The sequence below is a fragment of the Raphanus sativus genome, chromosome 6 (assembly GCF_000801105.2).
Source record: "Raphanus sativus cultivar WK10039 chromosome 6, ASM80110v3, whole genome shotgun sequence".
NCBI classification, from domain to species: Eukaryota; Viridiplantae; Streptophyta; class Magnoliopsida; order Brassicales; family Brassicaceae; genus Raphanus; species Raphanus sativus.
In genome coordinates this window covers 33,821,026-33,835,220 of record NC_079516.1, presented here as the reverse complement: position 1 = coordinate 33,835,220, position 14,195 = coordinate 33,821,026, and the positions used below count along the sequence as shown (strand labels likewise).

At 30.1% G+C, this 14,195-nt stretch overlaps 3 protein-coding genes across 3 annotated transcripts; all 3 read right to left on the bottom strand.

The window, feature by feature from the left end:
• Nucleotides 1–1,945: 1,945 nt before the first annotated feature.
• Nucleotides 1,946–3,427, bottom strand: LOC108838327 (putative WUSCHEL-related homeobox 10). Its single transcript, XM_018611280.2, has 2 exons — nt 2,933–3,427; nt 1,946–2,496 (listed from the first exon to the last, which is right to left on the bottom strand). The coding sequence occupies exons 1-2, from the start codon at nt 3,087–3,089 to the stop codon at nt 1,982–1,984; spliced, it is 672 nt and encodes a 223-aa protein (XP_018466782.2). The 5' UTR covers nt 3,090–3,427; the 3' UTR covers nt 1,946–1,981.
• A 627-nt stretch (nt 3,428–4,054) lies between these two features.
• LOC108834073 (high mobility group B protein 3) lies at nt 4,055–5,519 on the bottom strand. The gene is made up of 8 exons (XM_056989661.1): nt 5,371–5,519; nt 5,213–5,265; nt 5,011–5,112; nt 4,853–4,910; nt 4,733–4,777; nt 4,566–4,646; nt 4,399–4,488; nt 4,055–4,264 (listed from the first exon to the last, which is right to left on the bottom strand). The coding sequence occupies exons 2-8, from the start codon at nt 5,251–5,253 to the stop codon at nt 4,250–4,252; spliced, it is 432 nt and encodes a 143-aa protein (XP_056845641.1). The 5' UTR covers nt 5,254–5,265; nt 5,371–5,519; the 3' UTR covers nt 4,055–4,249.
• Nucleotides 5,520–7,436: 1,917 nt separating this feature from the next.
• On the bottom strand, nt 7,437–9,349 carry LOC108834071 (high mobility group B protein 2). The gene is made up of 8 exons (XM_018607435.2): nt 9,189–9,349; nt 8,843–8,891; nt 8,650–8,754; nt 8,317–8,374; nt 8,168–8,212; nt 7,996–8,076; nt 7,816–7,902; nt 7,437–7,713 (listed from the first exon to the last, which is right to left on the bottom strand). The coding sequence occupies exons 2-8, from the start codon at nt 8,881–8,883 to the stop codon at nt 7,696–7,698; spliced, it is 435 nt and encodes a 144-aa protein (XP_018462937.1). The 5' UTR covers nt 8,884–8,891; nt 9,189–9,349; the 3' UTR covers nt 7,437–7,695.
• Between the last annotated feature and the right edge of the window lie 4,846 nt (nt 9,350–14,195).

Sequence of the window (14,195 nt, the reverse complement as noted above, 5' to 3'; positions counted from 1 at the left end):
TGAAAATGAAAATGTTCACTAATATTACCCATTGTCTAAAATAGAATGATTCGTCACTGAAGCAAATAAATATTAACAAAATAATGATTTTTCATTGATTCCTTATTTTGGATTAATTGTTACAGCAAAAGTGATATCAATAAAATTCAAAAACTTACAAACACATATGTTAAATAAAAAGTTTTAATTTTATAAAAGTAATTTTGTAAATCAAAATAATCCAACGCATCAAAATCTAGTCATTTATTAATACAACGAAATATTGCTTTAGTTAACAGAGAGAATATAATAGATAGGAGCTCTTCATTTTTTTTTGTTTCTAATACGAATTTATATCTCCTTAAATTTTCCTCCATCTAGCAAATGCTCAATCCCTGAAACCACAAAAATATGCTTCATTACGATCAGTACCGTCTCAAACTTTATACGGACCCTGTTCAAAAAAGACATTTTTTAATAATCTAAAATAATTTAGATTTTTTTTACAAAATATCATTATAATATAAAATAAATACATCAATTTAATTATTTTATATCTTAATAACACCATTTTCTAGATTTTAATGCAAAATCATTGATCAAATTATCAAATTTGATCATTTTTCTAGCCATTTTAGTTTTTCAGTTTTTTTTTACGTTTATTATATCCAAATTAAAAATTAATCTATAAATATAATAGAGTAACAAAATCTAGATACTAGTTAGACAAAAAGACAAGGCACCCTTTTTCTTTCTTGTCTACAAAAGTTGTAGGCTAGATTTTTTTGCTTTGTGTTTGCTACTTTTTTCTTAAAAAAAACGGTGAAGAAAATATATATTTTTCTCCTTATCTATAATCACTAATTGATATTTTTTTTCTTAAACATAATCAGATTAATATATTGACTTTCTATACTACAATTTAATATTCAAACACACATCAACAACTATTTCTTACTTTCCAAAATATATAAGTGATATAAATACTAATAATTAACTTCCTAATTTATTGCATTTTTAGTTGGTTAGAGAAACAAAATATAGAAACTCCAAAACTACGAGAAAACCCTAGCCGTCAAAAGAGAAAAAAAGAGTTTTTTCATAGTTTCAAGTCGATGATCGGAGGTTTCTTCAGCTCCGACATCGGCTTGTTTAATTCGTTTTGCATCTCTTTTTTTGATCTGTTTTGTTTCTAGTCGCTGTTTTATTGCCAATTTATTTTGAATCTGTCAAGGTTTGTTATTGTTCTTTCGTATGATTCTTCCAATTGGTTTGGAAAGACAAAACTTTCGGTTCAGTTGAACTGTTTAAAAAAGTTAATTGACAGATCTACTGCGGATGGTGGCGACGGATCTTACCGGCTTCAATCGTTGATGGTTCTTCATTTGATGGTGATGGAGTTCTTCCTGCAAACTATGGTTACTTCGAAAGGCAGCATGAAGTTCTATGGAACGGTAATCTCTTTGACTCTGATAATAGAGCAAAATAGAGAGTTGTCTTATCTCGGTGGCTTCTACTGGAGTAATAAAAAGAGAATGACAATCGTTTTCAACTCACTCTGAATCGTAGTGCTTTTGGATTAATATGAAGGTTATCTCCTTTGAGGTTCGTCTATTCCAGAAGCAAATATGAATCTTTTATATGAAAAATCTTTAGTCATCCATACGCAAAATAGATGTGTTAGTTTATTTTGGATCCCTACTGGTGTATCCCTTTTCTATGTTGTTTTACTGGTTCTCATTGTTTAGAACTTTTTGCCTTGAAGGCTAATAATATAATTCAGTGACAAAAAAAAAATTGTAATTTATATTTATTGGTTATAACTATGAAAATCAAATTCAAATATAGTTAATCTTATATTTTATAAATATATGCTTTTAAATTTATAAAATTATAACTATTACTTAAAATAATTATAGACCCTCTAAAATTTTAGACTATGTTGGACCGCTCCACTTGCGCGTGTTAAAAGACGGCCCTGATTACAACGTATACAATAATACTAATTAAATAAAATTACCATAAACCAACCCAGATAAAATTTCCAAATTCCAAAAAAAACGATGCAATAGCCAAATGCACAAAGTAAAATCATATGGGAAAAGCTCAAATTATATTTTAAGATATTACTGAAGTCATTACTCGGAAAGAGGAGATGATCATAAGATTCAAACCCTCCAGAATCTCCATAACTCCTCTCCTCAGTTGTCACCGTCGCATCAACGGTCTGAACAGTCATTGTTGTCATAGCCTGAGGCTGCTTTCGTTTGGACCGAGCTCGTCGGTTTTGAAACCAGTTATAAACATTTTTCTCCATGACCTGTCCGTGTTGAGACAGCTCCAACGTGATCTCTTCAATCCTCTGTGGTTTTGGTGTTCCGCTTCCTTCCTCGTAAATGCTTTCAAGAATCTGAAGTTGCATCGATGTTGGTGTCCAACGATGCCGATGAGATATTTTATAAGTGCTTGGTGATGCCACCATTGGATCAAAGTATCCACCTCCTGTTGGATGCATTCCTAGTGTATTTTCTCATATCAACAACAACAATTTACTTGAGCTATAAGTTACTTCTGAGTAGAAATATGTGTTATTCTTAGTCACTAGACCCCTCTTGTGGCGATTACTCCCAAATCAAATAATATTGGATAAAACTCATATAAAATACTAACCCTCTTGGAATATAGTTTATTTATATAAATATGTTTGGTCTATGCGGATTTATATAGTATACAGCATTTGTCTAAGTGTTTTCGTTAGGAAGCTAAATGATATATTTACTTTAATGCCTAAACTAAAGGACACATGTTGAACATTGAGTTAAGGTTATGCAGTGAACATTGAGAAAAATGTTTGATATCTTGGGTAACGTGTTACAAACGCAGACGTAGTTTTCATATTCTTAAACGAGACTAACATCTAGGTTAGTTTGGTCACAATGTTTTCACGTAGTACCTGATGAGAGAGGAAATTTAGAAGATAAAGACTCGTGGAGGGAAACGAGCTGGCCACAAATGACGGCGTAAATTGCGATCTGCTTACGGAGAATCTCCATTTGCTCCACTGTCATAACTCCGTCATCATACTCATCGTTTTGGCTGCCTCTCTCCATCTCTCTTTCACCACTTTGCGTTCTCCTCTTCCTTTTTTCCACAATACATAAGAATTGAAGAAGACATTATGAGAAGATAAATTGTTTTATATAATCCTTTTTAATTGATCAAATAAATCTTTAATTTATTTATCATCGTTAAACGTAAACACCTTTTAGGAAACAGCTCTAGACTAGAGATCAATTTGTCATATTTGATTGATCTCTCGGTTAAGAGTTTAGTAGAGGTGATTCCAAGATACAATTGGATTATAATTGATCATAATACTGATCAACCCATTCATCCGAGATATTCTATTATTAGAGCATCTCCAATGGTTCTCTATTTTTTCCTCTATAATTTACACTATAATAGTGTAACTCTATTATAAAGTAACTTTTGTTCCAATGGTATACTCTATAATAAAGAGTATGAGATATAGAGAAATATCACTTTTTCACTCTATATTTGGAGTAGAAAAGTGATATTTCTCTATATTCCACTCTATAATAGAATAAACTCTATTATAGAGTATACCATTGGAGCAAAAGTTACTCTATAATAGAGTTACATTATTATAGTGTAAATTATAGAGGAAAAAATAGAGAGCCATTGGAGATGCTCTCTTAGATGCTAAAGACAAAAGGTCAAAACGAAGATTATAATAACTAAAGCATCGGGTCTGGGTTAGCTGTGTTGACAGTGTAGTGTTGGAATTTCAATACTTTCGTCGAGTTTACGGGTTAATATATGTCAACCAGAAATAACTATCTTAGCAACAAAAAAAAAGAAAAAAACGCTCATCATAGGTGTTGGTCTTTCGAGAGAAGCCACTCAGACCGGTTTATAACCGTTGTAACTAATTCTCTAAATCAAACTCTATCATATCAACATTTAATCAGAGGTAGAAGCAGATGTTAAGAAGAGCATAAAGAATCTATGATCATAACAAACATAGAGCCTTAAAAAAAAAATTAGCTGCAAATATCAAGATACCACAATTTTTCCATTACCCGTAGAATCAGAATCAGTGGGAGATAGTTGATAGCTTACTAAACAGTAAGCTGAGTAAAAATAAAACCAGCCTCGTTAACATTTAAAGAGAAAGAAAAGAAGATAAAAACATGAGAGAGATGGTTGCAGCGTCCTCTATATAATGCTGCCAACTTCAACTTGTTAGTCAATCGTCTTCCTCCTACACATGAAACAGAGTCAGTACATGATATAGGTGATGCAAATAAACAAAGAAGCAAACAAAATCATGAAATTGAAATACAGTAAAGAAGCAACTAAACAGAGTCACATACAAAACAAATAAAAAGAACGAACCTCATCACTCTTATCATCAGCATCCTCCTCTTCACTAACGTCAGAGACTGACTTATCATCAGATTCCTCGTCCTCCTTTGGACCTTCCTCCTATATATATATAAATGTTGGTCAATAAGAAGGAACCATCATTATTGAATAACAAAAAGAAAAAGAGAAGAAGTTACCAGCTTCTTGTTGTAGGCCTTCATGGTCTTCTCATACTCAACCTTGCGCTTATCAGCCTTAGCTACATAGGGAGCCTTCTCCTACAAAATATTGCAGGAAAGACAAAGGGTCAAGCATGTAAGATTTTAAGAGAGAACAAAGAGCAATAGAAGATTAAAGAACGCACAGAGTCAGACAAGGATTTCCACTTCTCTCCACCAGCTTTTCCAACCTGTTGTTATCCATAGTTAGTAAGTATAGCTCAAAAACCAAGCAAGCTTATGGTAAAAGAAAACAAGAGACTCACAGCAGCAACAGATTTGTTGTTGGGATGCTCCTTCTTATAAGTCTGACGGAAGTCCTCCCTGGCCAGAAACAGTATTAGATCGATTAAAGGATCACATCCAGAACAAAGCTATGAACAATTAAAACCTAATTAAAATTGGAGAGGAAGATGAATTTTACATGAAAACGAAGAAAGCACTGGCAGGCCTCTTAGGTTTGTTAGGATCTTTACCAGCAGCTGCTCCTTTGCTCGCCTTCGTTGGCTTCTTGTTCACAGACAGCCTATCAACACCCCCCAAAACAAGGATATTATTATGAATACGATCTCCAGATCCAGGAGGAGCTAACTAGGCGAGACAAAATAAGGAGCTGAGAGACTTACTTTGAGTTTCTGGAGTCGGCCTTTGAATTACCTCCTTTCATTGTCTCTCGATTCTGCAGGTTGAAAAATCACACTAGATCAGCCAACCAAAACTAGGAAACCGCAATTACGAACCAACAGAGATCGATCGATATAAAACAAAATCGAGAGGAAATAACCTTTGATGAGGAGGAGGAAGAGCTAGGGTTTGAAATTAGGGGAGGAGTAAAAGGGAATACTGCTTGTTTGTGATTCGAGCTGACTCAGAGGAGAGGCTATTATTAAGAGAATGAATGACAAAGGGGTTATTAGTGGGGATGTGTTTGTAAATATCTTCTACCCAACAAAATTAATTCTAAATTGAAATTCAATTTCCCACGAAATCCATACAGAATAAAAAATAATATCCGCGACGGGTTTAGGCGGGATTTCTAATTATATTATATACTGGAATTAAACGTTCTGGTGCTCCTGCAGAAAAAAATGATATGAGATACTCCTAACTGAAACTGACCAGATTTGAAATTAAATATATCTTTAATTAAATCAGAAAAATTATTAAAAGATCACAGACCCAACAGAAACTTGCATAATTACAACCCAACCAGGTGCAATTCGCGGACCATCCAGGCCCGATCCATGAAATTCGAATATTTTTCTCTATAACTTCTGAAACCTTTGTAAGAATTGGTGTAATTGTCAATATTGGTGAAATTGTACATCGTTATTAATCTTCAACAAACATACACACAAGTTATTCTAAATTGAACTAATCGCACTTTTAGATTTGGAAAATTTTATTATATTGTTGTTTGGATACAATTGTTGTTATTGACATATTTATTGATTTTGAAATAAAAAAATAGTTTATATAAATAGAGTTGGGTCAAAATGTGAAGAGTTAGCTACAGAAATTTAATAATTATAACTATGTATAAGTAGGTGAAACTCTGAGATTTATATTGTCCAACTATACATTACATTATCTGAAAACTAGTAAAACTAGACATTACATTATCCGAAACTTAGTAAAACTAGATAAAACTACATGTCATAACTAGAAAAACTAATCTTCAATTGGCCAGTGAGCAGCGGTCATGTGAATTTCATGGCAGAAGTCCCAAACTGCACATTGCCAGAAACAACGATCGCATATCCACTGTGTTCTTGATCCATCTAAGGAGATTACAAACACCGGTTCTTCTATTGCGGAGTACAGACAATCCTTTGAGACGGACCAAGGCTTTATTCTTTGCAGTAGAGACGTAAACACCTCAGATTTTTCATAACCCTAATAGGCTGAGCATATATTATTCCTGATCATGTAATACAGCCGATCAGCAAATTCACAAGTGAAGTTAGGATAATTGTGAACTAACCCTCCATCATCAACGAGAATCAAGTGAGGAACGATCTGCAACACTTAGATCTAGGAACTAACTAGAAGACTAAAAGAAAAAAAGAGGAAGAAGTGATCTATTTAGCTGAGACTTACTTGGAGCTCCTGGTTTGAGTCTGTAATTTAGCAACCTTCATTATGGATTCTGCAGGAATATCACTGGATCAACCAACAGAGTAGAGAGAAACAGGAAACGCAATCGAACAGAGAAAAACTAAGCGGAGAGGAATAAGCGCAGAAACAGATATCACGAGATCACAATCGACAAGAATTTGAGATATTATCAGAAGAAATCACCTCGAGGAAGATCTCGTAGGGTTTGAATTTAGAGAGAAAGAGGAGACGATGGTGAGCTCAAAGGAATAATACTACGTGTTTGTGTGATTCGAGTGAGGGTTGAAAATATCTTGTAGAAACTGATACTGAGATTCGATTTCACGCGAAATGGATAAAAATATCTGACGGGTTTAGGCGGGATTTCAAATATGTTTCGCCACGTCAACCATCCGAGATATTTGTATTCATTTGCTAGCTCACCTTCTCCGCTTTAATCTTATAACATTGCTTATGTGTTTTCTTCTGTGCTTGCTTGTTGGATTTTTTTCTTGTAAAGAAACGCAAATGATGATATATAACTAGTACAGCAAAACGTTATCTATGAACTGGAAGGGATTTGTTAGATCAATAAGAAATGGAGGCTTAGTGACAGACTAATACTCGAATCTTTAATTAAACTTGTGTGTTAATTACGCAAGATGAGAAAGATGAAACATTGATCTGTCAGAGACATTCATTTTCTACAACTGGAAGGAAAAAGATTTTAACCAACATCATCAACAGAAAAAATAGACTGAGAAAAGGTAAATCGTTTTATAGAACACAAGAGTACAGAGCTGCAAGTCTCTCTTATCACCATCTAAACATTCTACATTTCACTTTCACCGTACAAAGGGCTTTGGTAACATGGGATATAGGTTGTGGGAAGTACCAAAACGAAAAGAAAGATAAAAGACACCTTTTAATCAGCCCCATAAACATTTTAAGATTAAAGAAAACAGAGAGATCTTTGCAGCCATCTATACTAATGTTACAAACTTCCAACTTATTAGTCATCATCCTCCTCCTGCATCAGGTAAATACACCAGCCACAAAAGAATTAAAACAAAGATCTTTGTATGCAAATGATGATATGCATAATAACTAAAAAAAAAGATCAAACACTAACCTCATCACTACCATCCTCAGCATCATCTTCATCATTAACTTCTGAGACTGACTTGTCAGATTCCTCATCTTCCTTCGGACCTTCCTCCTAAACATCAACAAACAAACAAACAAAAAAAATCAAATGATTGATCATCGACTCAAATAACAAACCAATCTGTAACAAACACTTCAATATTACCTGTTTCTTGTTGTAGGCCTTCATGTTCTTCTCATAGTCGACCTTGCGCTGCTCAGCCTTAGCAACGTAAGGTGCCTTCTCCTGAATCATAGATTAAACACAAGTATTAGACTTGCTCAAGAACATGACTACTGAGATCATAACACAATTTCGTATTGAGAGGAGAACATACAGCGTCTGATAGTGATTTCCACTTGTCTCCAGCAGCTTTTCCAACCTGTTTATTAGTTCAAATTCAACGTCAGTACACCTTTGAAAAAGATAGCAAGATGGTAAGGTACAAAAGATTATTATTTTTTAAAGTGAGAAGAAGACACTGACAGCAGCAACAGATTTGTTCTTTGGGTGTTCCTTCTTGAAAGTCTGACGGAAATCTTCCCTTCATATCACAAAAAAAAATCAACGTCAGTATTAACACACATAGTTCAGATACAAACAAACAAACAAAAAGGAATAATTAACAACAACTGTAAGAGGTTCATGGAACTATCTATTATCAGATACGTTTGAAATCACAATAGCAGACAGAGGATTCTACTCATCTCACCTTTGAAAAGAAATGGTAGTATAGCCAGATGAAAAAAACTTTTGAAGGGCAAAAAGTTTCTTTATCAAATGGAAACTAGAGAAAATGGAAGAAACGGTTGGGTTTACATGAAAACGAAGAAGGCACTGGCAGGCCTCTTTGGTTTGTTTGGATCCTTAGCAGCGGCTTTGCTACGGCCTGCTGCCTTCGCAGGCTTCTTGGTCACAGAGAGCCTATCACCATAAGTAAACAAAACGTATTAGATCTAATGACCTAGCTTAGACAGACAATTAATAGAGAAAATCACAAGCTAAAACTTACTTAGAGCTCCTGGTCTCGGTCTTTGATTTACCTCCTTTCATTATCTAATCTGCAAAACGTCTCAATGGATCAGCGAATAAGGTAGACAACTACTACATGTATGGCTAACATCCTGAACCAAATTAAAAAAAAAAAGTAGAGATTATTCGGTTCTATTAACAAAAGCTAAAACAATCACCTAAGGAGATGGATTCACCAAGTACAGATTAACATCGCAAACATACAAAGAGTAGATTCGGATCAAACCACACAAAAATCACCGAAACGAATCGCGAAACACAGAATCGAGGCGAATTCGGGATAAAGCAGGAACAATAATCAAACGAATAAGATCCAAGTAAATTACCTTGAGGAAGATCGTAGGGTTTGTGAGAGAGAGGAGAGCAAAAGGAGTTCCACGTGTTCGTGATTTGTACGCAGATTCAAGTGAGAGGCCAAGAGATTAGAGGGGTGGGGTGGAGGAGGTTTGTAAAATATCTTTTACGTCAAAAATTTAATTTCGCACGAAATGTTAAAAACTGAGGGGTTTAGGCGGGATTTCAAATATGTTTCGCCACGTCCTCGATCTCAGTGACTTCTCATCGTTGGCTGTCACTTCCTCAAAGTTTAATCCTTGGCCTCGTTTTGTGTTTTCTCATGTGCTTCTTCTCTGCCTCGCAAGTGATATGACTAATTGCCCTTCCTTTATTCCACTCCTCATCATTTATTCAATCCCGACGGTTTACTACGTCAGTCATCCGGTTTATAAACTCGGCTCGACTCAGTTCGGTTTGGGTCGCCTTTTTATTTCTAATTTCCTAGGTTTTCTGATAAATTAACGATATAATTTTTTAAAAAAATATTTTTAAAAATTTAAATTAAACCTAAAAAAGGAAATATTATAAATAAAAATATGTACATATTTTATATATTAATAAAAATTCACAAATAGTATCATAATTTATTTTATAAAAAATATAATCTAGTTATTCATTAGAATTTTTAAAAAACTAATATACACACATATATAAAGATATACACATAAATAAAACAAAGCAAAATATTCTTTTAAAAAGCTTTAATATAAATCTAAAAAAATTATTAAAACTATAACTTTCAACATCTAACTAAAAAATTAAATAAATAAACATAATATTATTATTAATCATATTATATTAATAATTATTATATTCTATTACAATAGTATGTTTATACTTTTATAATGTTATAATATAGTTATATTGATAATTTATTATTAAACCGTTACAATATCTCATAATCAACCAGTCACAAATATACTACGCAACAATTTTCAAATTTTGTGCCAATAGTACAAAACGTTAAATAATGCTCAGAATTGACTTGCATCCGCAAATTCCTACACCCGCAACTGCTGTGTTTGAACCAGTCGGATCCTAAGTCCAAAAACATTTTTTACACATGCATAAACCCCTGAATTATGAAAAAAAATATTTGTTAAAATTCTTAAAAAATATTTCAAACCCTGATATCTCAGATCCGGCCTTATGTATATATGAGTTCTTCCTTCGTCGACTCATAAACACATTCATTGATCTTTCAAATAATCAATTGATAAATCTTTTATATAGCCTCTTTTGTTTATCGAATGCGTTTGAAGTGAGATTTTTTCATTACGTTATAGTTTTCTATTGGAAAAGTGTTGATGAATTGATTAGAGTGTTGAGATTAAAATTAGGGGCTTCGAAATTTATGAATATCTGATTTTGTGATTTGTTTTACTTCGAAAAAATACGTATATCCGGTTTTCCGGATTTCTAAGAAATTATAGATATTTGTGAATATTCAAAGGTATTTACGGATATCTTATCCACTTTGTTTAATAGAAGTAAATCTATAAAATATTATAAAATTTTATCTTTTTACAAAAAATTACATAAGATAAAATATAAACTAAAAATTAATGAAACTATTTTATATTTTTCTTAATTTTATATTTTAGAAATAATTTTATAAATAAAATAAATCAAATTATATGCTAAAATAATTATTATATAAGATTATACATTTAAAACCCAATATTTAGTTATATAGACATCTATATGTTTATAAGTCGGAGCAGATCGGATATCCGCTTCTAAATTTTTAAATATTTGTGATTTACTTCGCTTTTAGCGAATATTAATTTTTGATATTTGTTTTGCTTTAGACACTTATGGATATCTGAATTTTTAGAGTGAATGAAAATTGAAAATGAATAACTAATATAATCAAATTTAATGGATAAACTGTATTGTACGATGTAGAGAAAAATCAAATGATTGTTAGATATGGACCCGATTAATATCATGGCCCATGAATTAACTCGGCTCAGCAATCCCGAAAATTATGAGAAGAGACGTGGCCCATTATGAGTCCAGTCGTATCAAGATGACGACTCACCAACTTATTAGACGTGGCCCACTATACCTTCTTTTCCAACTATGATACCAAACTTCGCACTAAAATTATTTTATAACGTTATATGTATTTATCTTTTTATTTTTCATTTATTTAATAATTGTATATTTTATTAATAAATTGAATAAAAAGTATTTTAGTATAGTGAATAGTATTTTAGTGAGATGAATAGTGTCATACCAAATTTAATGTGAAATTATAGTGTTGCAACTAAAATAGTGTGATTTTTACATTTGGGTTAGAGATGGTTTTGGTGTAAAAACTACACTAAAATGGTGTTTTTCAGTCGGGTTAGAAATGATCTAAGATAATATCAAATATTTGTAAAGATGATAATTATCATATTTTTTCTTAAAACTATTTATTATCTAATATAAATATTATTAAATTATTTATTAAAATAATTGACTCACCTAAGAATTTTTTTATATAATAATAAATAATATAATATAAAATATTTTTATAAATGAAATATTGCAATTATAACATTTTCAAAACTGTTTATTTATGAAAACAATATAAAATTATTTATAATAACTATTGATTAATCCTAAAATTGTAGAGAAATTGTAGAGAATATGACAAATCATCAAATTCACTTCTCAATTAATATTAACCTCCACTAGCTTAAACTACAACATCTATCTATACTATTATTTGCGAAGTGATTTTTCGCAACGAAACTCTCACGTTAAAAGTTAGAGTGGTTAATGTCTTTGTTACCCTTAATGATTTTATATATAATTTATTATATAATTAAAAACGAATTTTAAGTTAATAATATTATTATTTATATGTTATATTAGATTATAAGTTAATATTGTCAAAAATATAAAGATAATTCTTATATATATTATGTTGTTATCTAAAAATAATATTATTTAATTTAAAAGTTAAAAACGAATTTTAAGTTAATAATATTATATTTTTTATGTTATATTACATTATAAATTAATATTGTATTTGCAAAGTGATTTTTCGTAACGGAGCTCGCACGTTAAAAGTTAGAGTGGTTAATGTTTTTGTTACCTTTAATAATTTTATATATAATTTATTATATAATTAAAAACAAATTTTAATCTATACTATTATTTGCGAAGTGATTTTTCGCAACGAAGCTCTCACGTTAAGAGTTAGTAATTTTATATATAATTTATTATATAATTAAAAACAAATTTTAATCTATACTATTATTTGCGAAGTGATTTTTCGCAACGAAGCTCTCACGTTAAGAGTTAGAGTGGTTAATGTCTTTGTTACCCTTAATGATTTTATATATAATTTATTATATAATTAAAAACGAATTTTAAGTTAATAATATTATTATTTATATGTTATATTAGATTATAAATTAATATTGTCAAAAATATAAAGATAATTCTTATATATATTATGTTGTTATCTAAAAATAATATTATTTAGTTTAAAAGTTAAAAACGAATTTTAAGTTAATAATATTATATTTATATGTTATATTACATTATAAATTAATATTGTATTTGCAAAGTTATTTTTCGTAACGGAGCTCCCACGTTAATAGTTATAGTGGTTAATGTTTTTGTTACCCTTAATAATTTTATATATAATTTATTATATAATTAAAAACAAATTTTAAGTTAATAATATTATTATTTATATGTTATATTAGATTATAAATTAATATTGTCAAAAATCTATCTATCTATACTATTATTTATGAAGTGATTTTGCTTACTTGTCATGTTGTCCATGATTTTAGTTAATTTTGCTTATTTGTCATATTTTATTAGGTTTTAGCAAAATCATTGATTTTTTATTTGTTTTGAGCTGAGTCACTAAATCATTAATTTAAAATAATAGCTTTGATGAATATTCTATGTAAATAAAAAAGAATTTTACTTTATTAATATTAAATTTATATGTTATATTAGCTTTTTCTATACTATTATTTATGAAATGATTTTGCTTACTTGTCATATTCTCCATGATTTTAACTAATTTTGCTTATTTGTCATATTTTTATCAGGTTTTAGCAAAATCATTGATTTATTATTTGTTTTGAGCTGAGTCACTAAATCATTAATTTAAAATAATAGATTTGATGAATATTCTATAAGAATAAAAACGAATTTTCTTGTATTAATATTAAATTTTATATGTTATATTAGCTTTTCTTATTTGTCATATTTTTATTAGGTTTTAGACTTTTAGATAGGTTATTAATTTATTATTAGTTTCTAACTATTCACTAATTCATTTTAATGATATAAAGTTTATATGTTATATGCTATATTAAATAATTGATTACAAAATAATATTTTAGAATTATCAAAAAAGATAATTCTTCTATATATATTCTTTTTTTGTGCCTATCTGAAAATAATATTTTTATTATAAAAGTTAAAAAAAATTAAGATACAAAACAATTTATTATTAAATATTAGTCAACCAAAAAATATAAATATATTTTCTAAACTATCTCTAAGATATGAGTGTTTTAAAAAAACTTAACACAATAATAAGTATATATTTTGATTAAAAGTATATGACATATATAAATATCTTGATGTTTGATTTAACTATTTAAAAACATAAATAATAATTTATTATGCTGGTTTTAGATTAATAAGACTTAAACTAATAAGTATGTATAAGAAATTTATGCCCGAGATTAATAAGAAATTTAACTTAATACAAGACAATAAAATCGAGGGTGTTGCTGAAAGTGTACAAAATACTAGAGAAGATGTAGGAGTTGAAGCGAAGAATAATGATTCTCATTATTTTCTCATATTAAAGTGGTTGTTTTAAATATTGACTTATAAGTACTCTGCTTACGTTAAAGGCATCTGATACTCGTACTAAATCAAGAGCAATGACAGTATTCCTGAACAATTGAACATGTACTTTTCTCCTATGCTTTCATTATGCCTTCCAGTGGTAGATTATTCAGTGT